This window comes from Stegodyphus dumicola, chromosome 8 (genome assembly GCF_044657685.1).
Source record: "Stegodyphus dumicola isolate Sdum_Otavi_A_Nest chromosome 8, ASM4465768v1".
In the NCBI taxonomy this organism is placed as follows: Eukaryota; Metazoa; Arthropoda; class Arachnida; order Araneae; family Eresidae; genus Stegodyphus; species Stegodyphus dumicola.
Genome location: NC_140775.1, coordinates 138,040,007 through 138,067,150, shown reverse-complemented (window position 1 = coordinate 138,067,150; position 27,144 = coordinate 138,040,007). Strand labels below are relative to the sequence as shown.

Genomic DNA, 27,144 nt, shown 5'->3' with positions numbered 1-27,144 from the left:
TTAATGTTTAATTTTCTGTTTGGTTTTAATCTGTATGGCACAATGTTTAATCTGTATGGCACAATTCTGAAATATTGAATTTTAGGAATTATTCATTCTGAATAATAATTCAATTCTCAATATTGAAATTACAAAGCATTATGTTGTTATTTAGTGCTTCTAATTTACACAGAAATGCCAAATGAAGTTGCACTTTTGCAAGCAGAAAAACATGATCAGATATAACAACAAATATCAATAACAAAGACAACATATATCTTGGAGATTTTTTTTTTTTTTTTTTTTTTTTTTTTTTTGTGACAAATTTCATCTTTATCTCCCGATTTCTTAGTTTTCTAAATCAAAATAATTCTAAAAATAAAAGAATTATATATAATTTCATATAATATAAATTTTTAAAATGTTAAAAATTGAAAGTTATTTTAAATATGAATGTTCAGAGCATTAAATGTTTATCAACAGCAGAAAAAGTTAATAAAAATTAATTTCAATATTTAAATTGAAAATTAATCAAGATAAATAAACTTTAAAAAATTGGTTATTTATTAAATACACAAAATTATTTGCCTTCTAAAACATGTTCATCTATTCACATTTCTTTTTTTTAATTCATTTACATAAATTTTCTGTACATGTTTAAACAATACAGATCACTGGGGAGTGATGAATTTGTCACAAACATCAGTTATTTAACACAATACAAAAAGATAATAGATGCAAAAACTCATTGCCATCATGTACCTGTATCAATAAGTATTAAACAAATACTATGGGAGCTCGAAATACATACAGTTTCTCCCACTTAAATACTACGGAATCTCGAAACACAGTTTCTCCTGCTTAAGTAATGTTAGAAATACATTGTGAGTATTTCTGTCAGCAGGAGCAAGGAAACATACATTTGAACAATGCAGACTGCAAGTCCTGAGTTAAATAACAAATAAGTGTTCTCTTTCATAATAAGTGTCCTTGCCTTTCAGGTAGTTAACCTAGAAAGGAACTGCTACGAAAACACACAGTGATCTTACAAACTTAGGCAAATCACAGCTGCAGTGATACTTCGCAGACATTCAGAGTGTTTCTTACGGAGTCTGGCAGTAAAATGTACCTGATTTGATTCCTCTGTTGGGGGGGTATGAAAAATCAATACAGATAGGCACTTCTTGCCTGTTTGCTCAGGAACTGTCCAGGCGAATCATTATTATGGAAATTGTCGACACCTTTACAGTTTTTTCTCGAAACAATTCGCCAAACATAAGTGAACACAATTTTACAGTCTCTAAAATTTTGCACAGAAAGTCCTAAATCGTGGAGGACCTTAAAACCGAAATTTTGGTCAAATTCCTTATTTTCAAATTGTTCGACAAAGTTTGCCTCGATTTTCGGGAGTCGTTTCGATAAAGTCCAAAACTCTAGGCTTTCAGTTGAAGCTGGAATTTTCCCAGCTATGGCTGTGATGGAAAGGACATTTTGTAAAAGTCACCAAATTTGTATGAGTTACATTTTATGCAGGTATTTTGCATCTCCTGGGAACTTGCAGGTACATGATAAGCAGTAAAGACATCCAGAATGGTTAGGACATCCAGTTTGCATATGCCCAAAGTGCTGACACCTGAAACAGCTGCTGGTTGTTTGCTTCCCTGATCTGTATTTTGCTTCTGGTGGAGTCAGAGTTTTCATCCACTGATTAAGCCACATACGACAACCTTAAGTGGAAGTTGTTCTTTTGCACCGAAAGGCACTGACAGCCCGTTCTCTGCTGTGCCAGTCATGGAACATTCAGGAACATTCTCCTAAACATTTACGATTTTGTAGAGTCTCACCTTCTTTGGGAACATATAAAGGTGACACTGCAGAGGAATGGGGGCATCGATATTATTTTTGCCGAAAACAGATTTCTTTCCACATGACTTGAGGTCGCAGGCACATTACGGGAAGCAGACAACATTTCTTTTCCACGGGAGGTGGGACGCTGTATCCAATAAATCCATCTGCCCTAGGCAACAAAAAGAGTTCATAGAAATGTTGAAAGCTCTCATGTCGGAATTGATGCAGTCAAGAAAGAATGCATGATGAAGGCAACAGATTTTACTGTGGTTAAGAAGTTCATTTTTGATTTACAAAAGATCTCTTTTGAAAAGAGAAGCTTTAAAATCATATCACACAGTGTTGGCGCTCAATAACTCTCATCCAGTTTTCCAGACGATGTTGAAGTAGCAAATTCAGTCATAATTAGTAAACTGCTGGAGCTGGCAGTCCTGTGAGGTTGATGATTTCTAACATCAGAAAAAAAAAGTCAAAGAGAGACAAGAATTGGTGACTTAATTTTAATGCACCAGTAATATCTCTCATTTCTGGCTGAGCATAAAAGTTTTTTTTTTTTTTCTCCTTGCGGTCCAAACTTGTGTATTACAGCTCAGCTGATGAGTGTCTAATGCATATATGTGAGGGAATGAGCAGTGTGCCCTATTCAGTGCCCTCCCCCCACCTACTGGAGATGCATAAGCGAAAAAATGTTTTTCACAAATGGTAGCAAATTTATTCAAAAATATGAATAACATTTCAAGTGCATAGAGGATCATTTAAAAGCAAAATGCTTAGATTTTATCATCAAAATATAACATAAGATGAAACTGCAGAATTAAGCAGAATATACTGAGTTAATGTGTAAAACAAATACACAGAAATATAACCTAACATGATGAAAGTTATAACAGATTATGCCAGAATGGGTCAACATAGCCAAGAACTGTGTATAATTTATTCTAAATTACAAATGTTCAATAAAATGAGAAAAATGTATTAAAATACATAAAACAAAATATTTTTGCATGCAAATGTAGTTTGGCTCATCAATATATAAAGAAAAAACAATTAAAAAAAATACTCAGTTCTAATAAAATAGAACTTTTATGGAAAGTTAGCATTTCTGATAAAATATTTTTAGTTGTAAGAGATACACAAAAAATAAAGATGGACATAATTATCTCAATAAAAAGTAAATTTGTTTTTTTATATAAATATAATACAAATGCATGTTAAAATTTCATTCAAAAATTGTATTTATGCATCTTCATAATACAATAATTTCGCTAATTATTTCAAACAATAAAATCTGTTAAATTCACAAATTTTTATAAAACAACCGATTTCCTTAAACAGTCATGTTTCAACTAAGTGCAGTCATGTTTTTATATTTTACAGAATTAGTACATACTGCACATAAAAATAAGAAAATGCACAAATTAAAGCATACAATTTTATTATTTCCACTCCTCATAATAAAATGACATTTTTTTTTTTCAACAAACATTGATATTATTAAATTGATTAAAATTTCCCCAGAAAAGATTTACACATTTCTATATATTGTGCCACGCAAATTTTCTTCCTCTAATAACCTAATAACTGACTTTTCATAAACTACTTTGCATCTATTTAATAATTTTTTAAACATGACGATTTTTTAAAACAAAAATATTTACTCAGAAATTATATGCATAAAGGAAAAGATTTTTACTAAAAAATTATTGTATAGATTTTCAATAGCCTTAACACAATAAACTTTTTCTTTAAAAAATTTTCTATGATGAATTGTATTTAAATATAGTGTCAAGAATTATAACAGTGTGCTTTGACAACTGTTTTAATGCACACACAAATTTAAAATGCCTAAAATGTTGAAATTATATAATTACAGTTTAAGCTTTACACAAAAGACATGCCAACATTTAAAATTTAAATTAATTAAGGATAAAAGGAGTAATTTATAAGTGACTGAATAGTATAAGAGGCTTTCGAATTAAAGTATTAGCTCAATACTCTGAGGTCAGCAAAACCATAGAGAAGGTAGTTTAATAATGTCATGAATAATATGAAATTTTTGTTCCACTTCATGTTTAAAAAAGTGAAATAAAATATTTGAAATAAAAATATATCATCAACCTTCATAAAATTTGTAATAAATTCTCAGATGAATACTTTACTGGAGTAAAACTCAGACAGTCTTGCATATTACAGTCAAAAGTCGTTAATCCGGACTCGTCGGGACTTCAGCGATTCCGGATTATCGATTTTTCCGGATTATAGATCATCAGTTTAAATCTGGTAAAATGGCATGCAGAAATTATAAAATTAAAAATATGAAACCGTAATTTACGAAATAAAGAACAATTATGATCTAAAGGGTATCAAAATTTACAAAAAAAAAGCTTAATATTTATTTGTTTACTTTATTAAATATTTCTTTCAGTGTAAGTTGTTTAAGTTGCTTCGTTTTTTATGTGATAATACATTCTCTTTAATTCCATAAACAGACATAATTTCTTGTTCAGTTACAAAGTTCCGCTGTTCAAGTCCTATAATTGCTGTGTCGAGAATACCGACTAATTTGTCAATCGAAATTTTTTCGTTTTCAATAACCTCTGTCACTTTCTTCGCTATTGGAAGCGAATTATAATGACGAGGCATTTGATTTAAATCATATCAAAGCCGGAGTACATCGAGAGGAAATACCACATTTAGTAAGCAATTATGAGCCAAATAAAATAAAAACATCTGCCCTTAAGATAAGGATAGTGTTGACAGATCAACTTCCAATTCATTGCGCTCCGCGGCGTTAAAGATAAACAAAGTTTAGGTAAACAAACGTTAAAGTTTAGATAAAAGAAGGATATGCCTTTATCCAAAGGATATGCCACGTTGCCCCCCCCCACACACACACGCAGAGCAGCGTGAAATTGATAAACAGATTTCGGAATGGTTAGATAAACAAATCCTTTATCCTTTATCCATTTTTTGCAGCAATTCCACTTTTTGTTTAATGGACTCCGAAAGATACTTTCCCTTTGTATATCCTTTACATATTAGTAAATATATATCAGAAATTATGTTTGACATAATCGAAAGTTCAAGCTTACTTTTATAAAATTGCTCCAATTCGAAGATTAAGGAACAACGCAATCTGCAACATTAACTAAAATAGATAATTAGATAATTTTAGCTTAGCTTATCCCGTCCGTTATACATTAAACGCGCATTCGTAAACGTATTTTGGGCACGCGCACACGCAAACTCGCAGCCGTAAAGGTCTTACGCGCATGCGTCAACACGACGCATGCGCAGAAAGTTTGTAGCTTTGAGGTCCGGATTATAGATCATTCCGGATTACGGGTGTCCGAATTAACGACTTTTGACTGTACTATATTATATTAGCTTTTATAATATTAAAAAATTATATAAGAATGCAATTCATGCATAATAAATTACTTAACCCTTTGCGGCATGGTGGGTCAATATATGTCCCACCTAATTAATATTTATTTTCTCAGTTAGCAATTTCCGTTAGAAATTTTCTAATCTTTTAAAAATAATCTATTTTAGTTATTATTTTTCTCAGTAGATGTTACTACTATACCAGGGCTTAAGTTTATAAGCAAAAAATATTCAAAATAGGATCACAAGAGTGATATCCCTGTATCTCGCATTTTTCAATATTTTAAAAATTTTGGTATACAGTTTATGATATGTATGATACTTTTTAATATTCAAAAGTACTTTATTTTCAAAAATCTTAATTGTATTCAATATTTTATAACATTAATTTTGCAGTTGAAATAAGTGGGTTAAAATTTGTCCCACCACACACTTGAATTTCCGCTCAATAGATGGCAGCACTCACGATTATTTTTTCTTTTCTTTTTTGCATCTACTTTTTTCGTGATTGCGCGCGCTTTTACATCCGTTGTATGCTCTGATGTGCTAAAATGTCTAGGAAAAAATTAACAACTCAGGAAGCTTTGGATCTTTTTGCTGAATTGCCATCTGATTGCGACTCAAATGCTTCAGATGTCAGTTTCTGATTCAGATGAAATTGAAATCCAGGAGAGAATAACTGAGGTTGAAGTTATTGCTGAAGAAGAAAGGGAAGTAGTCATAATTTGTTTCGCTTTTTAAAGACACAGATGCATCTATGCATGTGGCACTGTAAATATGAATCGGAAGTATCTACCCACAAATTTATGTCAAGAGGATATATAGACTTTTCAGTTAGCGATGATTCAATTTATTGCATAAAATGGAAGGATAAAAGATCCGTTTCTATCCTGTCTTGCCTGGAAAAGGCAACTGAAATGAAAGAAATTAATAGAAAGGATAGAGATGGAAAGACAAAAAAAAAAAAGTACTGTGCCCAAACAGCATTATTTCATACAATAAGAATATGGGATATGTCGACTGATTGATCAACTGAAAGGACTATATGAAATAGACCGCAAAAGCAAGAAATGGTGGCACATTATTTTTTTTTTTTTTTTTTTTTTTTTTTACTTTTTAGATTCGAGTATAGTAAACACATTTATTCAAGTTTGTTCGCGAACCTGATCATGATGTAAAAACAATGAAAGGTTTTCTTCTCTCAGTTACAGAAGGTCTAATGGCACTTGCAGGCAAGAAAGAGCTGAAAAGAAAACTGAAATCCCCAGTTCAAATAAAACTAAAAACCCGTTCGTACAACCAGAAAAGACACTAAAAAATGTAAGTAAAACGCCAAAGAGAACGAGCAGGAGAAGATGTGCATATTGCAGCATATCGAAAGAATAACGACGAACATTTTGCATGTGTGAAACATGTGAAGTGCCTCTATGCTTACAAAAGAATGAAATAACATGTTTTTCAAAGTTTCATGAAAGTGACTTTTTTTTCAATTTTAGTCATATATAAATGTTTTTGAATCAAGTGCCAATTTTAATATTTTATTTAGTATCATATGTACGAGTATCAAATTTTAATCTTAAAATAATATTCAAGAAAATATTTTCTTTTGTTCCTAAAATTTAAAAATATTAAATATATACTACATGCAAAATGTGCATATGCAAAATTTTACAAGTCATGCATATATGCAATAAGTACAAAATGCATTTTAGTGTGTTTATTATGAATATTTTAGAATGCACGCTTTATTTTGTTTATTCATTCCACATATAATTTTTTTTCCCTGCTATACACCAATATGCTATAAGACATGTGCTAGTTGCATGGTGGGACAAATGGTATCCCACCTTCCACCGTAAAAAATAAAAGCGCAGAATTTTTTTAAAGCCTTAAAGGCACTTAAGTAAGTCCATCTGACTTATTCTAAGGCATTTTTTTAAAGATTAAAATATATTTTAAATATGCGTGTCGCAAAGGGTTAAACCAGACTTAAAAAATTTGACAGAAAGGTATTTTTTTATAAATTTTGTCAGTGTTTTAAAAGAAAGGCAAAGATTTCCTACACAGAATTAAAAGCGTTCTGTTGCAAAGAAATCAGAACTTAGTATTAGTTCTGGTGAATTGGGGGGGGGGGGAGAGTTTAAACATAATTTTGTCTGTATTTTGAATGACAATAATTTTGTCTCGGTCTTTTAGATGGTTTAGTGAAGCATGTGAATCTGAAATTTATGAAAAACTGGTTACACAATTATAATATTTTATTACAAAAAATAATAGTAGGACTGGAAGGGAATTAACTTTTTTCCTTTCCTAGGTATGTAGTGTGAATATGATCTGATTTGCATAATATATTTAGCCACTGAGTGAATAAATTCCTACTAGTGCCAGACCTGGTCAAAAGACATGTTGCCATTCATACATTACTGCATTCATTGCACTGTTTTTTAAATGATTTGTTTATTTTCTTTACAACAACTATGTAATTCTGCAAAACTCAGGAATCATGCAAACATGTGCCACAGAAAGTGGCCTAAAATGCTTGGTATAAGGATGAAGTAACTTCTTTTAGATATGTTGTGGTTTATCTTATTTGGAAAAGTCTAAAAAAATATCATACCAATTTAACCCCAGAACAGCCGAGAGATGGCAGCACATGATTACAGACCACAAAATTCTATCCCAAGATTCTCAAGGAGAGAGTCAGTCGTCGAACGCGCGCGATGGTGCACGTGTGTAGTTTGGAGGTGAAGATGAAATAAAAATTGTTAAGTTTGATATGTTGAATCTAATTTGATCTTCCTAAATAATTATCATAGATTCTTAACAATGGTGACCCGGCCTTGCAGCAACCAAGCGTTATTGTTTTAAACTAATATTTGCACGGAAAAAAAAAAAAATTTCTCTTTTTTTTACATATTACTTGGGACTTAGCCACGTGACTGGAAATGACTGAAGGAACAGCAATAATCGGAGCAGTAAAGATACCTGTGTACAACTTCGCCGATCCTTCACTATGGTTCACTATGTGCGAAGCAACATTTGAATTGGGAACACCGAAAGCGATATCGGAGTCTCGCACGAAGTATAATTACATTGTTTCGCACCTGCCCGCCGAAGCCGCATCAATTGTGAGAGATGTAATCAAAGCCCCCAACTCCACGGATCCTTACAATCACATTAAAACTGAGCTAATCAAGCGGTGCGGAGAATCGACGCATCAAGAAATGAAAAAACTCCTCGGCGGCGAACAGTTGGGAGATCGCCGGCCAAGTGAACTCTTACGCATAATGCGACGACGCGCTGAGTCATACAGCATTTCCGATGAACTAATGCTAACTGTTTTTACAGCATACCCCGAGTTTCGTACAGGTCGATACTCGCAGCGAACACGCCTTTAACCTTGGATAAAGCTGCGGAAGTTGCGGATCGTGTCATCGATGTATCACCATCTCCTGTAGCGGTAAGTGCCACAAATATTTGTTCTGCTAATATTTCAGATTCCATTGAAGAACGTTTACTCGCAGAGATAAAAAAAATTGCACGTAAGAATCGATAATATCTCGCGTGATCGTCGCCGCACTCGTAGTCAGAATAAATATCGTGGCTAAAGAGAACGCAGCCCCTCTCAAAATAAAAACAAGTTTGATACCTGTTGGTACCACCTTAAATTTGGTGAGAGAGCTATAAAGTGTACCCCGCCCTGTAAATTTTCAAAAAACGGCCCAGGCGAGGCATAGCGGCGACTACAGCCTTGCCCTCCAATTCTCGTCGCCTTTTTGTTAGAGATGCGCGCACAAATGTCAACTTCCTCATCGACACGGGTTCTGACGTATCTATAATTCCAGCAACAACATTGCAAAGGCGAAATCGCATCCAAATGACCCTTTCAGCAGCAAACACTACACCAATTTCCGTCTACACTAGCCAAAATCTCTCCTTAGACTTAGGTTTAAGACGCATATTCAGATGGACCTTTCTTGTCGGCAGTGTTTCAACCCCTATTATTGGTGCAGATTTTTTGTATAATTTCAACTTGATGCCTAACCTCCACACAAAAAGATTAATCGACGGTAACACTAATCTTGGCTCTAAATGCAGTTTACGAGTTAGTGCAATACATTCAATAAAGACAGTATCTGGCGACAGTATATACCATAAATTATTATTAGAATTTCCAGAAATCACAAAACCACCCCGTGCTGACCAAGAAATTAAGCACACAGTAGTGCATCACATCCAAACCACAGGACCTCCCGTCACTGCTAAAGCACGACGTCTTGCCCCAGACCGCCTACGAATCGCCAAAGAAGAATTCCAAAATATGATAGAATTAGGCCACATTCGTCCTTCAAAAAGTAACTACGCATCACCTTTGCATATGATCCCTAAAAAGGACAGCACGGAATGGCGTCCTGTAGGAGATTACAGAGCCCTCAATGCACAAACAATAAAAGATAATTATAACATTCCTAATATCTTAGATTTTACTTCTGAACTACATGGCTGCAAAATTTTCTCGCACCTTGATTTAATTAAAGCCTATCATCAAATCCCTATACATCCTGATGATATCCACAAAAGTGCTATAATCACCCCCTTCGGCTTATTTGAAAGCTGTCGCATGCAATTTGGCCTATGTAACGCTGCAGCCACATTCCAAAGATTCATCGATGAAGTTACTCGAGATTTAAAATTTGTTTATGCATTCGTAGACGATATATTAGTAGCATCTAAATCTGAGGAAGAGCATATCTCGCATCTAAGAATACTTTTTGAAAGATTGCAAAATTATGGCCTTAGCCTTAAACCTTCTAAGTGTGTTTTTGGTGTTTCCTCAATAAATTTCTTAGGTGTCAAAGTATCTGAAGAAGGAACAGAACCCCTGAAAGATAGAGTAGACTGTATTTTGAATTTTCCTAAACCTACTACCATAATTCAATTAAGACGCTTCTTAGGTCTATTCAATTTCTATAGACGTTTCGTTCCTAGAGCAGCACACATATTAGCACCCTTAAATAAATTTTCAGAAGGTATCAAAAATAATAAAAAGAGCAGAAAACCTAAACAAAACGATCCCAAAGAAACACTTCAATGGTCTGAGGCTAGCGAACAGGCATTTACAGATGCCAAAAATTCACTAGCTACCGCAACTCTTCTTCGTCACCCAATTCCAGGAGCCAAACTTAGTATTTGGGTTGATGCCAGTGACCTGGCAGTTGATGGTTCCTTGATGCAACTCAACACAACCAACTGGGAACCGATTGTATTCTTCTCTGTTAAGCTCACCAACAGTCAACAAAAATTCTCCACCTATGATCGAGAACTATTGGCCATTTACACTGCGGTGAAGAGATTCCGGCACATGCTCGAAGGTCGGAACTTTATCATTTTCACTGATCAAAAGCCTCTTATCTACGCCTTTAAGCAAAATCCAGAGAAGTGCAGTCCGCGCCAGTGGCGTCGACTTGATTTCATTTCTCAGTTTAGCACTGACATTCGTCATACCAGTGGTGTTAATAATAGCGTTGCAGATGCATTATCCAGAATTGAGATAAACAACATCTCAAATTCCTCATTTCTTGATTTTGAAGCCTTTAGTCACGCTCAGAAAGCTGATGATTTACAAAATCTGCAAAACAGCAATCATTCACTAGAAATAAAGTCCATGCCCAGCCCAGTGTCAGCAACAGAACTCATCTGTGATGCATCAACCGGAATTCCAAGACCTATTGTGCCAGCATCTTTTCGTAAAATAGTGTTTGACCATTTTCAGAACCTCTCGCATCCAGGAACAACAGGATCTTGCAAATTAATTTCTGCTCGCTATGTTTGGCCCAATATGAAAAAGAATATTAAAGACTGGGTAAAAAGTTGTGATGCATGCCAGCGATCCAAAGTTCACAAACACACAAAAACACCTCTGGGTACATTTGCTACACCAGACGCACGATTTTCTCATCTGCATGTGGATTTAATCGGACCCTTGCCTCCTTCAGAGGGCAAAATGTACTGCCTCACCATCATCGACAGGTTCACCAGATGGCCTGAAGTGATACCCATCGCTGATATGACAGCAGCAACAGCATGCAGAGCCTTGTTCGAAGGATGGATATCCCGCTTTGGATGCCCATCTACCATCACCACAGATCAGGGTCGCCAGTTTGAGTCACCTCTGTTCAGTGAGCTCACACAAATTATGGGAACAACAAGAATTCGTACTACAGAATTTCATCCCCAAGCAAATGGCTTAGTAGAACGTTTTCACAGAGTCTTGAAAAATTCTTTAAAAGCCCATGAAAACCCAAGATGGACTGAATCATTACCAACAGTTCTCCTTGGCATTCGAGCTGCTGTTAAAACAGACATACAAGCATCAAGTGCTGATCTTGTGTATGGAACTTCACTAAGACTTCCAGCAGATTTATTTTCCCAAAGTGCCCAAAATACAACTCCATCTTATGAGTATGTGCAGAAACTCCAGGCACAAATGCAGCAGTTAAAGCCATTTCCCAACCAAAATCACCAAACAAGAATCTTTGTGCACCCAGAATTGCAAAAGTGTACACATGTTTTCCTTCGTGTGGACAAAATAACACCACCGCTCACTCAACCATATACAGGTCCCCACAAAGTCATAAGTCGAAGCGACAAAGTTATAAAAATATCCATAAATGTCAGGCAAAGCAATGTTTCCCTAGACAGAGTGAAACCTGCATTCATATATAATGATGAAATACAACAAATTCCTCACGAGCATGAACCTAAAGTCCCAGGAAATACTACTGGAAACTCTGTCAACAATTCCAAAACCACAAAATCTGGATGAATTGTGAAATTTAGCAAGAGACTCATCACAGAAATTGGTTAACTTGATCATAATTACTCTTGAGTTACTCGATTTTCAATGTTCATCATATCACAATTATTCTCTACAAATTTCAGAACTGAAAAACCTTTATTTTCATTTATTCATGTCAATTAGATTTAACCTGTATTACTTTATTTTGTTTTCTACTTTTATTTAATTTCATGTATGTAAGTGATTTCAGCAACTGACACAACCCAGCATCCCAATTCCCTTTTGTTTATGCTATGTATGTGTAAATACTGTCGTTCTCTCACTTCGCTTGTTCACTGGGGGGATACTCTTGTTGTGGTTTATCTTATTTGAAAAAGTCTAAAAAATATCATACCAATTTAACCCCAGAACAGCTGAGAGATGGCAGCATATAATTACAGACCACAAAATTCTATCCCAAGATTCTCAAGGAGAGAGTCAGTCGTCGAACGCGCGCGATGGTGCATGTGTGTAGTTTGGAGGTGAAGATGAAATAAAAATTGTTAGGTTTGAAATGTTGAACCTAATTTGATCTTCCTAAATAATTATCATAGATTCTTAACAGATATTTCACTTGTCACACAGAAAAAGAAAACTCAAAATAATTTTCAATTTTTTTCTTAAAATTATCCATTTGCCTTATAAAATAAATATTTAATTAAACTAAATTTTAAAATTTACATTTCCATGTGCATATTATGAAGATTATTATTATTTTATATATACATACTGTATATATAAAATATGTAGACCCAGATTTAGACTAAGCCTCATATACATTTACTTCTCCCCCCCCCATTTCTTCTTTCTTGGTCTTGGTTCAATCCACAGTAAAACTGGCATAATTTTTTTTTTATGCCAGTTTTACTGCATCCTTTCCTTTAAAAGTACATCCTTTCCTCGAGTTTCTAACGACGTTTTGTTCCTAATGACCATTTCCTTGTTGCCCTAAAAATATGCTTATTTTGCTAAATGGTTTATCCAGTTCTAACTGTTTGCATGTATCATATAATAACAGAGCTGTGACAGACACATATACTAGTGTTAAAATATTTTGTTCTTGATGTGAAATGCCATTCATGTTACAATACTGAGGATAATAATAAAATTTACATGTCTTTTTTTTATTATATGCTTGCCTACCTACTGAATTTAATTTTATATTATCATTTTTATTTTTCAAAATTGTATTTTAGAACGCCCCTCTCATTCTTTAACTTCATTTTTCTTTACTTTGAAATTCTTCATTTGAGACATATACAATTTCCTCCAATTTTAGTACAAAATCGAGGGGAAAAAAAAAGTACCTGGAAAATCTTAGTAACGATGGTGAGGTCCAAATTAAGTTAGAAATTAAGCAATTCATTTCACAGCTGCATTTTCAGCAGTGAAATTTCTTTTAAGGCTCAAAAATGTTACAACTATTAGGTGTTTTGTTAGAAAAATTCTGTGTTTTAATAAATAAATGCATTATTTTCTTGACGAAAAGGAATTTCTTATAATGCTTTGTATCCATATTGTTAATTACTGGACATGCATTTGTTTTTTTATTTAATTCAGTTGGGGAAATATTCAACCACATTTTTCTGTATATCTTGCATAGAGATTGCTCATATTTAGGGTTTTCATAGATGCTAACTCTACTGGTTTTCAATCACGTTACAAAAATCTCCAGTTTTTGAGATTTCATTGTTGACAGCTGTGGATTTTCTTCAGATGAAAAATAGACATTTTTATGACTTTATTGTTTATCAATTATTTTTGTATGCTTTTGTAATTTTTTTTATTATTAAAATATTTTCCCTTTTACAAAGTTCTAAACTTTTTCTTTTTTCAGATTTACCTCACCGATGATATCGGAACAACATTATTGATGTTTGTTGTATTCAGATCTGCTTTCGACGAAATAAATTCAGGTAGTGAAAAATATTCATATGCAGATTTATTTACGCTCTTCATAGAACGGGGATGTGATGTTAATGCCACTAGGTTGGGTAGTACTGTTCTTCACTTGGCAGTTATCGAAAAACAAGAAATTTTAGTGCGAAAATTGCTCATTTCTGGAGCTGAAATCGACAGGCGTGATGAGTATGGTTTTATCCCATTGTTCTATGCATGTAGAAGAGGTAGCCAGAGATTTGTGGATTTACTTATAATTGCTGGTGCTAAATTATGCACACAGAATTGGAGAAATAATTTGATAATCTCTGGAAATGAAGAAAGCATTAAGATGCTTATATATATAAATGATAAATCCAAGCAGTGTCATACGCTGGAAAACTTGTGTTACATTAGTATCAGGAAAAGACTTCAGAATGTAGAAAGAGATGCCTTTCAACTGGGTTTACCTCCATTATTAATAAGACGCTTACAACTCAAAGACTGTTCTAATTATGTACGATGATTATTCTAATTATGTATGATGTACTGAGTTGTAAAGTTTAATAAAGGGAAAAATATTGCTAAGTATGCATTTTCCTTTTTTGAGGGGGCTGAAATAACACTTCTTTTATTATTTTACATTCTTACAATATTTGCTGTCATAATTTATAAAAGTTGCGCTATATCTATAGTATAAACAAGCAAGAAGAAAGGTGTGCATATATCATATGTTAACAACAAAACAATGCACAAATGGAAAAGTTTGTAACCCAATAAAAGCACTTTTGTTATAAATAACACCAAGCAAGAAATAACATTTGCATGGAAGGAAAGCTTTTTTAGAATTATATTTAAATTATCTGCGACAATAAAAGCATGATCAAGTTTTCTTGCCAATTAACAGAACCAGTCCAGTCCTCCTGTATACAGATTTGGGAGATATTTTAAAATTTTATTGCCTTTTAGTCCACTTTCACATTACTTTGATTACCATTAAAAATTAACATGAGTCCGGCCTCTGAAAATTTACATCTTATTCAAAAATTACAAATCTTTGGATAAGATTACAATCACAGATACAAATCTTGTTCAAAGAGTTGAAGTTATATATTTAATTATTTATATGACTTATCGTTATTATCGTTGCTAGAATATTTTATTTTGATAATTATATTTTACTTTTATTGGAGCTGGAATAATGATTGCAGTTTGTGTTTTCCAGCAGTTAATTAATTAAACTAAAAAAGTATTGCTTCTTATCATCTTTCGTTTTTTAATATAACCGTTACATGAAATTAATTCAGTTTCAGAATCCTTACTTCTTCAGAAATATTTGCAAGAAATTTCTGAAACAAAGTATACAAATGATTTCAAATGCTAAAAACTGAAAAATTCGAATAACTAGATAAATAATTATAAAATAATACAGCAAACAATTTTTAATGCCTAATCTTTTATACCTAATTCATTTTTAAAGCATCAACAGTCCAAGTCTTCTCAATTTTACTCACAAGATAAATATGTATTACTATTATTTTGGCGTGTGTTTTGGGGTTTGGCTGTATTATGAAACGCTAATACCACACAACGTAAATTGTTGGTACATCACATGATATTCTTCCGAGATGTGAAGAACACAAGTCCGGCCCACTCAGTCTCTTTCGTGCAAGGTTCAAAGAAGCCACTATTGAGATTGATGGAAGAAATTTTTTTTTTGTTAAAGTATATTTTGCCAAACAGATCTCTTCTAAATATCTGATATCACGTAATAGAAAATAAGGTAGAAAAGAAATCTCATAGTTTTCTGAATAGAAGCTCAACGTTAAGATAGGATAATCATTCTTTTTATAAATAACAGAGGTCGCTTTCAACACAAGTGCCTCAACAAATCACTTTGCTGTTAGTTTTCTATCGCTGATATCTGTCACCGTTTTTCCTTTATACAGAACAACATGTCTCAGGTATTATAATTATGATACTAAAAAGATTTTTTAGAAAGTTTTAGCATTCATCCAATAATCATGTAAATCACAGCTCAAAATAGCTCTTTAAGCTAAATCATTTAATAACAGGTAGCACATTGAAATTCGGACTGTCTCGTTTAACTAACCAAAACCCTCAAGTAACTCGAAACTCTCCTTCCCTCCGAAAAAGCCAACAGTAGAAACATTTCTAAGAAAACGACTCATGTTCCATATACAGAAATTTTGCCTGGGACCTAATAATAATTTAGAGTTGCTCTCTGAGTGTCATGTTTGTTTATACTCTTTTAAATTTTGTTCCACATAAATGTTTCCTCAGAATTGTTACAACATTAAGCATTTCCCCCCCTAACTCTTATTCAGGTTCACTTGGCTCTAGAACTCAACAGCAGAAACTCAGTATAATCACGTATGTGTCAAAGTACTAATTACATCTCACTTGATATGAGCTGGTAAAGCGCGTGGAATGAAACGATATTTAAGATAGTAGGTGCTTGGAAATTTATATCGTTGGTCCTTTGGTATTTAATTAGGAAAATTCTCAAGGATCCATTGTGGAAGTATTTCAGATTACTGAGAATTACCTGCTATGTGCAGTATCCTTATATCTGCATCAAGGTATAAAACAGGCCCTTTAATTTCTCTTTCAAAGTTTCCATGTAAATGTGGATTGCAGATAAAATTCAACTAGTTTCAAAAGAATAAAACTTGCAAATTTATTTTGAGACTAGCGGAAGTACAAGTTGGATTGAGAGCAATGCATCTAACAGCACAGATCTGTAATACCGCTATAATCCTTCTCTAAAAACGATAAAAAAAAGTACAATTCACATTCATACATTTTTCAGTCTGATGCGATATGGAACCCACATAAAAATTTTCAATAGAAAAATAAGCTAATTCTGTTTCATTATATCAGCAACAATGGCACGCAGTTTTGAATGATTTTTGTTTTTCTTATCAAATAGTCCTAAAAGCTTAATTTCCATTCAATATTTCACCTATAATTAATTTTAGTTGATTAAATGTGGCAAAATCTTGACCTTTATTCATCAGAAATTAATAACATGAACAAACAAACATACATTCTTCTTTATATGTATAGATTTTGTAAAACTTACAAATTTTTATTAAAAAACTCCATGATTTGAAAGCGAGCGGTAGCAACACTTCGAAATAAAGCATTTTTATCTCCAAAGCTCGAGACTGTTGCCACTCGGAAAAATGTGTGCGAAAATCAGCGCTTTCAGAGTTTCTAATTAGTATGTCAGCTGATTAAATTCGAAAGAAGATGGGACCAGTCGAAATGGCTTACCACGGATTTTTGGAATCGGGAATAATGTATTTAATGTTTGGCAATTCTATTTTTATTTCATTGTCAAACTTAGAAATTTTTTATTAATAATCTCTAGGATTTGATTGCGAGAGGGTTGCCACTCGGAAATATTAGGGCGAAAATTATCATTTTCCCAAGTTTTTAATTAATATCTCTGATTTTAGCTACTTCATTTTGGAAAAAAGTGGTGGTCGACCTTTGCAAGACCCAGAAAACAATTGTAGAAAGTTTGGTGAGAAACGCACAAATTTTCTTCTTTATATATATAGATGGTGTGAAAACAGAGTTGTTGTGTTATCCAGCTACATTGACCTATGAGCAGCCGTGCAATAACGATGCTGAACACTGGTACTTCGACCTGAGCTCGATTCTAGACAGACGGGCTGATTGCATCGGCGTTTTCATGATTTGTCTACTGTTTAAGGAATATACTAGCTAGTTTCCCTTAAAACTCCTTCCAAGAAGACATTTCCCCTTAGGCAGACAACCCATGCATGCTTTGTCGTAATCAAATAATATACATATTATGTTACACAAATCATTTTGCCAGTGGGTATATTTTTGTCTTAAAGATATAAATTGAACGAATAGAAAACCTCATTACTTGCAACCGTAATGTATAATCAATACATTGTAAATAAAGGTTTCTCTTCGACAGACTTTCTTCAACTACATATAATTAAGTAAATATTTATTTGCTTGTATAATACACTGCTGACAAAAAATTGACAAGAAATGCAATATTGAACGTTAAATAAGTACTTGAATTTCATTGCCATTGCAGAAAGGAATACTGAAGTATCATACAATATTATCAACGCAACTGGATATTCTTCACAACTACACATCAACAGCATTCAGGGCAGAGATACTTTCTTGATTTGAAAAGATGTGTCAAATAATGTTGCATCTTGAAATTTTCCAAAACAGATAAATACGTCATCTTGAAAGACCCAAATAGAATAAAAGTATTGTTTTAAAGCTGAGAAATGTAAACTTAAAGTACATGGGCATTTGGCGTTAAAAACTATAAACGGCGAATCACTTTTCAAATTGTTCCCACCCAATATTATCGCCCTATATTATATTTAAAGAAATTAAATAGTGAAGAATCTGCATAAATGTATGTATATTCCTCGCACTGTAAAATAGCGTAACCTAAAGCCATTGAAATTTGGAATAACGTAATCTTCCATAGAATATGGGCATGTGGAAGCCCTAGTTTGAATTTGAAATTTGTTTTATTATCAATTTCTTGTTCAGAAACACTTCAACGTGTTATTGACCAAAACACTAAACGATTTGAAGCAAGTAGTGGCAACACTGTGCGAAAGAAAAACATTTTTATCTCCAGGGCACGAGACTCTGTATCGGAATTTCTAAAGATATACTCATTTAAAAATTATTTTGTGATATTGCTGTTGAACTGAGTTTCATGGTTTGAATACAAAGAACATGATATTTAAAAAACAAGGAAAACGTTAAAAAAGTAATTTAACGCAATTAAATTTTTAATTAATTTAAAATCTGAAACCTTTGAATTTTTTTTCTTACTGCTTTTAACCTTTTTTCCACTTTTCACTTCACCATATTTCTTCATTCGCCTCATATACTGGTGATTATTTTATTGTCGGCACACATATGCAGTTTCCAGTGACATAATAATTGTTACTAACGCTGAATACTGCAATTTTTTTATTTCATTTTACGTAATATTGACTTTCATAGACTAATATGGTCTTTCGTTGTGTTTTGCATCGGAACGCATATATATTATACGAATCACAGCCAACTTATAAGGAGATTTTGAAGTATAGAAGATATTCCTCGTTGAAATCGTCTCTGTTAAAGACAAGTCTGAAAATGCGAATGTCGTCCGTTTTCAGACATACAAAGATAAATTTTGAAACATTTTAGAAAATTATCGAACAGTTTTGAATCGAGCATGAATAGTTATTCCTATAAGTTATTGTACAAAACTAAGCGGAGAGATTCCAGATGAACGTTAAAATAACCAAAGAAATAGTAGAGCAGGTATTAGTGCAATCGCGATGCGCGTGTGAAGGGTCACAGAAATATGGCTCCACACTTAACCATTGCGGTCGCAGTTCAAAGCTGGCTTTCAGCATAATAAACCTCATACAAATGGCAACCACTTCAATCGAAATGAACATTAATTCATTATTTTCTCAAACTTCGAAAGTAACTCAAATTTTATGGGGTCTAATCATTGCCGCTGAATTTATTATAATGTTTTATGTATAAAATGTCAAACAAGTCAGCAAATTAACTCGATGTTGCTGCCATTACTTTAATGTAGGGTTCTTCAACCCGTAGCCCGCTGAAGGTGTTTTAGTGGCCCCACATTTGAATTTGAAGAAACATTGAAGAATTTTTGATTTCAAGAAAACTTGCCTTGTCAGCTTTTTCTCGTAAAAAAAAATCCCTCCTATTCTTGATATTTAAAACATTTTATTGACATGCCTCATATTATTTGAGGTAAAATTTTCTGAAAATGACGAATTTTAGGCAGTTTGCCTTATTTGCAACGGCAGTGTATCTGTGATGAAGGAATACAACATTAAGAGATATGATACTAAGCACAGTGAGACACATTCTGCACTGGAAGGTCATTTTCGAAGTGATAAGGTGAGTGAATTAAAATCAAAACTAAATTTTCAGCAGTCTTTCTTCACCACAGCGAATAAAGAATATGAAAATAGTGTTCGTGTTAGTTACGTAATAGCAGAAAAATTGCTAAGGGTGGAAAACCATTTTCTTATGGAGAATTTCAAAAGAATGTCTTCAGAGTGCAGTTGATGTACTTTGGCTTTCGAGTCATATCGAATATTAGCTTGTCTGGTGTGACAGTAGCCAAGCGCATATAGGATCTCGCAAGAGATATATTCAGAAAATTAAAATGTAAATGCAAAAAATTTGAGTCTTATTCTGTAGCGATAGATGAATCGACAGATGCAACAATTTAGATATTGCACAAGTAACCATTTTTATTCGTTGCGTTGATAGAGACTTCACAATAGTAGAGGAATAAGCCAGAGTTGTTGCACTTAAAAGTACAATACGAGGAATGGATTTATATTCCAGTCTGACACAAACTTTGGATAAATGTAATGTTGACTTCGGTAATATATCTGCTATAACCACGGATGGTGCTACATCTATGACTGGAGACAAAATGAAATTAAGAACATTACTCATATCTCATATGAAGGCTAGTGGAAATAATACTATGATGATTTTCCACTGCATCATTCTTCAAGAAAATTTGTGCAAGAAGTTATTCTCAAACTTTGAACAATGTGATGAGTGTTGTTGTAAAAGTGGTTAATTTCATTCGGTCTAGAGGACTTAATCACAGGTAATTTGAACAGTTCTTGATTGATTTGGAAGCTGAATATGGTGATGTTATGTATTATGTGGAAGTACCTTGGTTGAGGCCACTCTTGTTTGATCTTGTCCACTCTTGAAGAAAGATGCTTCAGCGTCTGTTTTGTTTGAAGAGCGAAATTCAACAATTCATGGAATCTAAAGGAAACTCTATTCACGAGTTCAGTGATGAGATATGGTTGAGAGACTTTGCATTTCTTGCAGACATTGCAGGTCATCTCAATGATATGAACTACCGCTTACAGGGAAAAGATCTACCTATATTAATTTAGAAGTCAAACAACGAAAATCAGCGTTATATTTTCAAATATCGCAGGACTAGTTTCGATGGTTTTACCGAACCATCATATTCAGCTGCAAAAGAGCAAATGAACGAGATAAGATATAATGACAACATAAGACAAGAAAAGCCAGGACAAGAAACAAGCTACTGGCGCCATTTGTTGAAGAAACCAGAACTAAAACATAATTTCTTTAAAGGCTGAAGGCAAGTGGATTGGAATCAGGGTCATTAACTAGAACAGAAAGATTTTTTTAATGTGAAATGCCTCTAGAAAATCCAGTTCACCAATGGAAGATGCTTTTTGAATAATTTTGGCAGCAGAAACATTTAAATTGTGATTTTCATACCAACAATGTTGGGCAACAGAAGACTTCTGTGTTTCCTTTTTCCTAACATATGCCTCTTGTTCTTTAACGCGAAATTTTAAGGCTCTCTTAGTTTGGGCGATGTAATTTAAACCAAACTGGCAAGGAATCCTATAAATACCCCAGGAATTCATATCCGGAATGGGGTCCTTGAGTATAGAACTCGGAATTTTATTGATCGGAGAATAAATGACCCGAAAGTCAATGTTCTGCAAAATACGTGCAACCTTATAGCCAATTGATGGAAAGAAGGGAATGGCAACGGAATTTTTATAATCTCCTAAAACAAGAGTGGGCTTTTTTGTGTGTTGAGATGAGAAGTTTTTAACTGCTTCATTAATAATGTTGGGTGAAAAGCCCCTGTCAATAGCTATCGCTTTTAAATAATTTAGTTCTTCATCAAAGGATAGTTTGGAGGAGCAAACTTGAAGAGCCCGGAAAACATAGGAATAAAATGAAGCTAACTTTTGTTTAGTCGGATGACATGATTTGAAGTGAGGTGGAAGGCTTCAGTAAACCGTAGTACTGAAGATGGATGTGTTTTGCGTGACTAGAGTGTCGAGAAACGGAAGAGATTTTCAAGTCTCAAGTTGAAAAGTGAATTGAATAGCAGGATCAATGGAATTCATTGTTGAAAGAACTTTATTTAAATCATCTTTATTACCTTCAAACAGGGTAAAAGTATCGTCCACTATATTTGTTCGACGTTTTATTGCGTCTTAATTAAAAGATCTACTTGTTCATAATCTTTGTTATATTGTAAAAAGCTTTTAATACAAAATTAATCCTCTGGGAAAGTCAATAGTTAAATAAGAATCCCACTCACTTTTCTAAAATTGGTGGAGTGTGCAAAGAACTCTACAGCGTGGAATACAAATAATTATGTACAATGCATTTCAAATTTCAATTCAAAAGCAGATTTTGTGATTTTCGTAAAAATGAAATTAGATTGTTCTCCTTACCATTTTCAGTAGACGTTGCAAGTGTTTCACCTGAACTTCAATTAGAATTTATAGATTTAGAGTGTGACTGCAGTAAAACACAAGTTTCTTGAAAATCCTACACTAATTAATTTTTATTCGAAGTACGTGACCGAAGACAAGTATCCAGGGAATTCGTAAACATACACACTTCTTGTCTTCTTTCTTTGGCAGTACCTACATATGTGAACAGCTCTGTAGTAAAATTAAAATCCTAAAATCGAAAACAAGAACACGGCTGACAAACAGACATTTGGAGGAAACTCAGCAAGACAGATTAAACCGGATATTGAAGCTCTAATCAAGCAAAAACAACGTCAAATTTTACTTTAAAACTAAAGTATCTACCATATCCCGCCAGTAATGTAATTTGTTTTCTTTTTTTATTGTAAATGCATTTTGTAACATCGTTCCGTACAATCATCTTTACGCTTTTTTTTTCATAGTTAAAAAAAAGTTCCAAAACGTTTTAATTCAATTTCCATTTGATGTTTTGGTTCCAAAAAGTCATATATATATATATATATATATGCAAATCTGTAACACTATATCTTTGGCTAGAATGAGTTATAGTCTTACAAAACAAAGCTCCCTTTTTTATAAATTTTCAGACTACACTATTTTTTTGTCAGACACGTGGCCCGCGGATCTTTATGAATTTATCCATGTGGCTCTCAGGCGTGAAACGTTGAAAACCCCTACTTTAATGGAAACATGAAATAATACAAAATTTTAATTTCTTAAATAAATGTTTGATTTTTCTTATCAGATATCGTAAGTGACAGGCAGTGGCGGCTTGCCATATGGATCAGGCAAATGACTGATTTGCAAGTTCATCATTAGATGTGGGAATTAAAGCAAATATGTGGAAATATATTAGTAATTAATTTATCTAGCTTAATGAGCTGCATGAGGTCTTCAGGTGGAGAGGTAAAGTGTGATATTCTTTGGGGAGGAAATCCCATCAGTCATGAAGTTCGTAATTTCTTGATCCAGAGGGTTGTTAGCTGGAAAAACGTTTGGCTTGAACTGATTTTTGAGAGAGTTGGCAAAAAGCTCTGCTTTTTCTTAATCAGTGCAAGCAGTATTCTTGTTTCTGGCAAATATTTTAAAATTTAATGGGGACAGCTAAAGGTTTTTCTTTGAAAGGAAATATAAGCAGTATTGATATTTGAAATCACTTTCAAACTTCTATACAGTTAAATGTTTGATATAAACACTCTATTCACTTCTCAACCCATAGTAAACATGTTTCAGTCAAAGAAAAATAATCTGCGAAATTATTTTAATTGTAGATATTGGAAAAAGTAATTCTTCCATAAAACAAAAAATATTTTAGATTCCCATTTTTAATGACTTTACATGGAAAAGAACATTACCATCTTATAAAAGCATGTCATATATCAGTATAATATAAAAATTCACTTTCCTAGAAGGACATAAAATCTGCAAAAATTTCCAATGCTGTTATTTTATTTATTTTAGATATCATAGACCAAGAAGAAATTGCAGCATCTCAGATGCTCATTTAAATCGTCAAATCGTTTTTCCTAGAGAACTACAGTAGTCCCTGAATACAGTTGCAATACATTTTGCAACTGTATTAAAAAAAAAAATGGCACTCAAAAGTCAAATTTAGCATCATGTAAAACAAAAACGTCTGTTTTTAGCATGCAAAAATTCCACAAAAATTCATAAATTCAATTCAACTCAATAGAAAAAGACTTTCATAAAGGATTTAAGAAAAATGTCTTATTTATGCAGTTAGGAAGCATCTTGTGTCATATCATAGTCCTTTCTCAGCACAAGGGACAAAATTAATTTAATAACAAAGGAATTCTGGAATGCTTGTTGCTAGTTTATGAAAGATTCCCTATTAACGCAATTTGAAATTAACCAGGCCTTTTCTAAAAAGAGTTTGTTATTGAGAAAAGATGGAAAAATTACTATTCCAAACGTTTAGCTTATAAAAGAAAGCTGTTCATGAAAAGTACAAAAAGAAAAAGTTAAAATAAAGTATTAATTTTACCCAGGTCGCTCCTTGGAGGCACATTTTGTGTCTCAGTCCCAACTCGAGGGGACATCGGTGGTGTCTCCTCTGGATCCTCACATCACCTCCTACGCCACCAGGTTTTGAAACGACAGGGAGTCTAACATCCTGCCTGGCCTAAATTACACAGTATTATATTATAATTCGTTTAAACAGAAGAATTTGTAAAGAATACTGTTCAGCAATTGTAAAAACTACAATATGAATTATAATAACATTAATACATACTCTTTTCTTACAGAAATACTCAATGGATCAAGAAAATAGTTAGCATCATAGAAATTAGAGATGAATTTATTAGCCCAAATGGGCCAATAGTCTTGAAATGCAATTTTTATGTTATTTTACTTTAACACATTTACTAGCCTATGGCCATTCGAAAAAATACAAGATAATTATGTTTTAAAGTTATTTGGTCTCCTACTGATGAATAAACTAAGACATTAAGAAACAGATTAATAATATTAATAACAAAGCAATAGATTAATTTTTTTAACTTTTGAATATAATTCAGTTAAATAAAAATTCACAATATAGCTAATTTAAAACATTTAATTCATGCAGAATTATTTATAATATATATTTTCTCCCTTTTTAGGTATAACCATTGTTCCCATGTTAGTCTAAACGCATATTCATCTAGCTGCTAGCACAGACTCTTCATCTAGTAATGCTACCGAATGCCAAAGATTCATGTTACAATCTCGAAGCATAGGTCACTTCCATAACGTTCAATGAATGGTTTCTAAACATATTTGTCCCAGATGTCAAAAATTATTTAAGTAAAAAGGGATTGCCTTTTAAGACTCTTCTTTTAATTGAAAATGCGACTATTCATCTTCAAGATTTACAACACAAAAAATAGAAATTGTCTTTTTACCCAAAAAATACAACTTCCTTATTACAGCCATTGAATCAAGTAATAATTCCGACTTTTATGACATTGTATATCAAACAAACCTTTGGGTATATTTGAGAAAAAATGGAGAATGATGAATCTCTTACACTTATGGATGGCTTGGAAGAAATTTACAATCTTACATTGTGTTAAGCATGTTGGACTGCCATATACTGAGATTAAACAATCAATGCTCAACGCATGCTAGAAAGCAATATGGCTGGATGCTGCTAAAGATGAGAATGATAGATTTCCATTAGAGTATGAATATTCTCAGATCACTAAATTGGCCCAAACTATAGGAGGAGAAGGTTTTTGAGGATTTAGCTCAAGCACATATTGAAGAAAAAATGGTTGACGAAGAACTAAATGAGGATGAGTTAACATGATTCCCGAAACAAATAAACATGACGAAGACCAATTCGTACCAGCTGCATTCACAGCTAGAGTCATTAGCGTAGGACTTGAATTGGGAAGAAAATTAGGTATCATTTTTTGCAATATGACGCAAATGTTGAACGAGCTCTTCGATTCCAATAGCAGCTTAGTAAGAGTTTAAATCAATATGAGGATGTTTACAAAGATTTAGGGGAAAAAATGATAGTATTTGTTTATAAAGCATAATTTTAAGTTTTAATATTTTGGCAACATTGATAGTAAATTGTAAAATGAATAAGTTAAAAATGTATCTGGAAGACGGAGAGTTTCATTATAACTTTCAGAACATTAATGTTGTTTAGGCTTAACAAAATCGCCAATTTCTCTAAGAGAAAAATTAGACTTGTATTATAATTAGTGAATATAAATCAGAAAATATGGCATATAATATGATAAATTTGAGTCATACAGAAAAATTAAGTGATGATAATTATTTTATTTGGGCCAACAGAATTGAAAGTGAATTAAAAAGTTTAAAAATATGGAGAAGTATGATAGAAGCTGATGAACCACCAAAACCATATAAAAAGGATGATGTTAATTTCGAAAATGAAATAAAAACTTGGGAAATATGGGATGATAATAACGCGATAGCAAGAAATATAATGAATCAAACTATGACAGCTCCACAACATGCGAATGAAAAGAACGCAAAGAAGTTATGGGAGAAAATCAAAAATGAAATGGCGGCAAGAACAGACATTTCATTCATTTGGTGTATTTAATTATGGCAAAGCACACTAGGGCTATCTGCCTAAGAGGAGGGATGCCTTCGTGGAGAACTTTCTAAGGGAAACTGGCTCGTATACACGTTACACATGGGGAAAACCACGAAAACACCCATGCAGCCAGCCCGTTCGCGGGATTCGAACCTCGGACCGAACTACCAGTGTTCAGCGACTTTACTGCTCGGCTGCTGGTGGGCCCACAGCAAGAACAGAAGATATTCAAATCAAATGTAGAATAGAATTAGTTCAACTGAAAATGACTTAAAATGAATCAGTAGATGATTATATGAATAGAGCTGTAATTCTAAAGTAAAAGTATTCAAGTTGGAGATGAAATAAGAGATAAAGAATTAATTTACTTCATACTAGAAGGACTTAGAAAGGAATTTGATGTTAAAATTATTAAAAGCAATAAAGAGAAAGATCTAGCTTCAATTAGACAAGCTTTAAAAGAAACAGAAGGAAAAAATAAACAAAGAGGAAAAGAAATAGAAGTAAGTTCTAAGGCAAAAGAAAACTGGATAAAATCGAAATATGAAAGAAGATGCTTTAATTGTGGAAAATTAGGACAATTAATAAAAGAATGTCGAAATAATAATAATATTATAAAATGCTTTTGCTGTGGAAAATTCGGCCACAAATCAACTGAATGTAAAATGAAAACTAAACAAGAACACCGACAGCAGAGAAATGTAACAAATAAAACTTATAGAATGTCAAGGAAAGAGAATATGAATCAGCTA

At 33.1% G+C, this 27,144-nt stretch overlaps 2 protein-coding genes across 16 annotated transcripts in view; one reads left to right on the top strand and one right to left on the bottom strand.

Moving 5' to 3' along the window:
- LOC146995974 (uncharacterized) overlaps nucleotides 1-27,144 on the bottom strand; it is a 224,754-nt gene that overhangs the window by 91,838 nt on the left and 105,772 nt on the right. For 9 of the 15 annotated variants that reach the window (XM_085822489.1, XM_085822480.1, XM_085822485.1 and 6 more), the window contains one exon: nucleotides 24,317-24,454. The exons of 5 other annotated variants lie outside the window; for them this stretch is intronic. In XM_085822489.1, coding sequence (XP_085678615.1) covers nucleotides 24,317-24,454 — 138 coding nt within the window. Of the gene's footprint in view, nucleotides 1-15,354; nucleotides 18,195-24,316; nucleotides 24,455-27,144 lie in introns of those variants that run through there. One more of the 15 variants, XM_085822490.1, reaches the window with a different exon arrangement.
- Nucleotides 8,540-15,354, top strand: LOC146995976 (uncharacterized). The gene is made up of 2 exons (XM_085822493.1): nucleotides 8,540-8,674; nucleotides 13,890-15,354. The coding sequence occupies exon 2, from the start codon at nucleotides 13,926-13,928 to the stop codon at nucleotides 14,454-14,456; it is 531 nt and encodes a 176-aa protein (XP_085678619.1). The 5' UTR covers nucleotides 8,540-8,674; nucleotides 13,890-13,925; the 3' UTR covers nucleotides 14,457-15,354.

What these genes read in the sequence shown, in the direction of transcription:
- LOC146995976 (XM_085822493.1), top strand. Translation starts at nt 13,926, where the DNA reads ATGTTTGTTGTATTCAGATCTGCTTTCGACGAAATAAATTCAGGTAGT.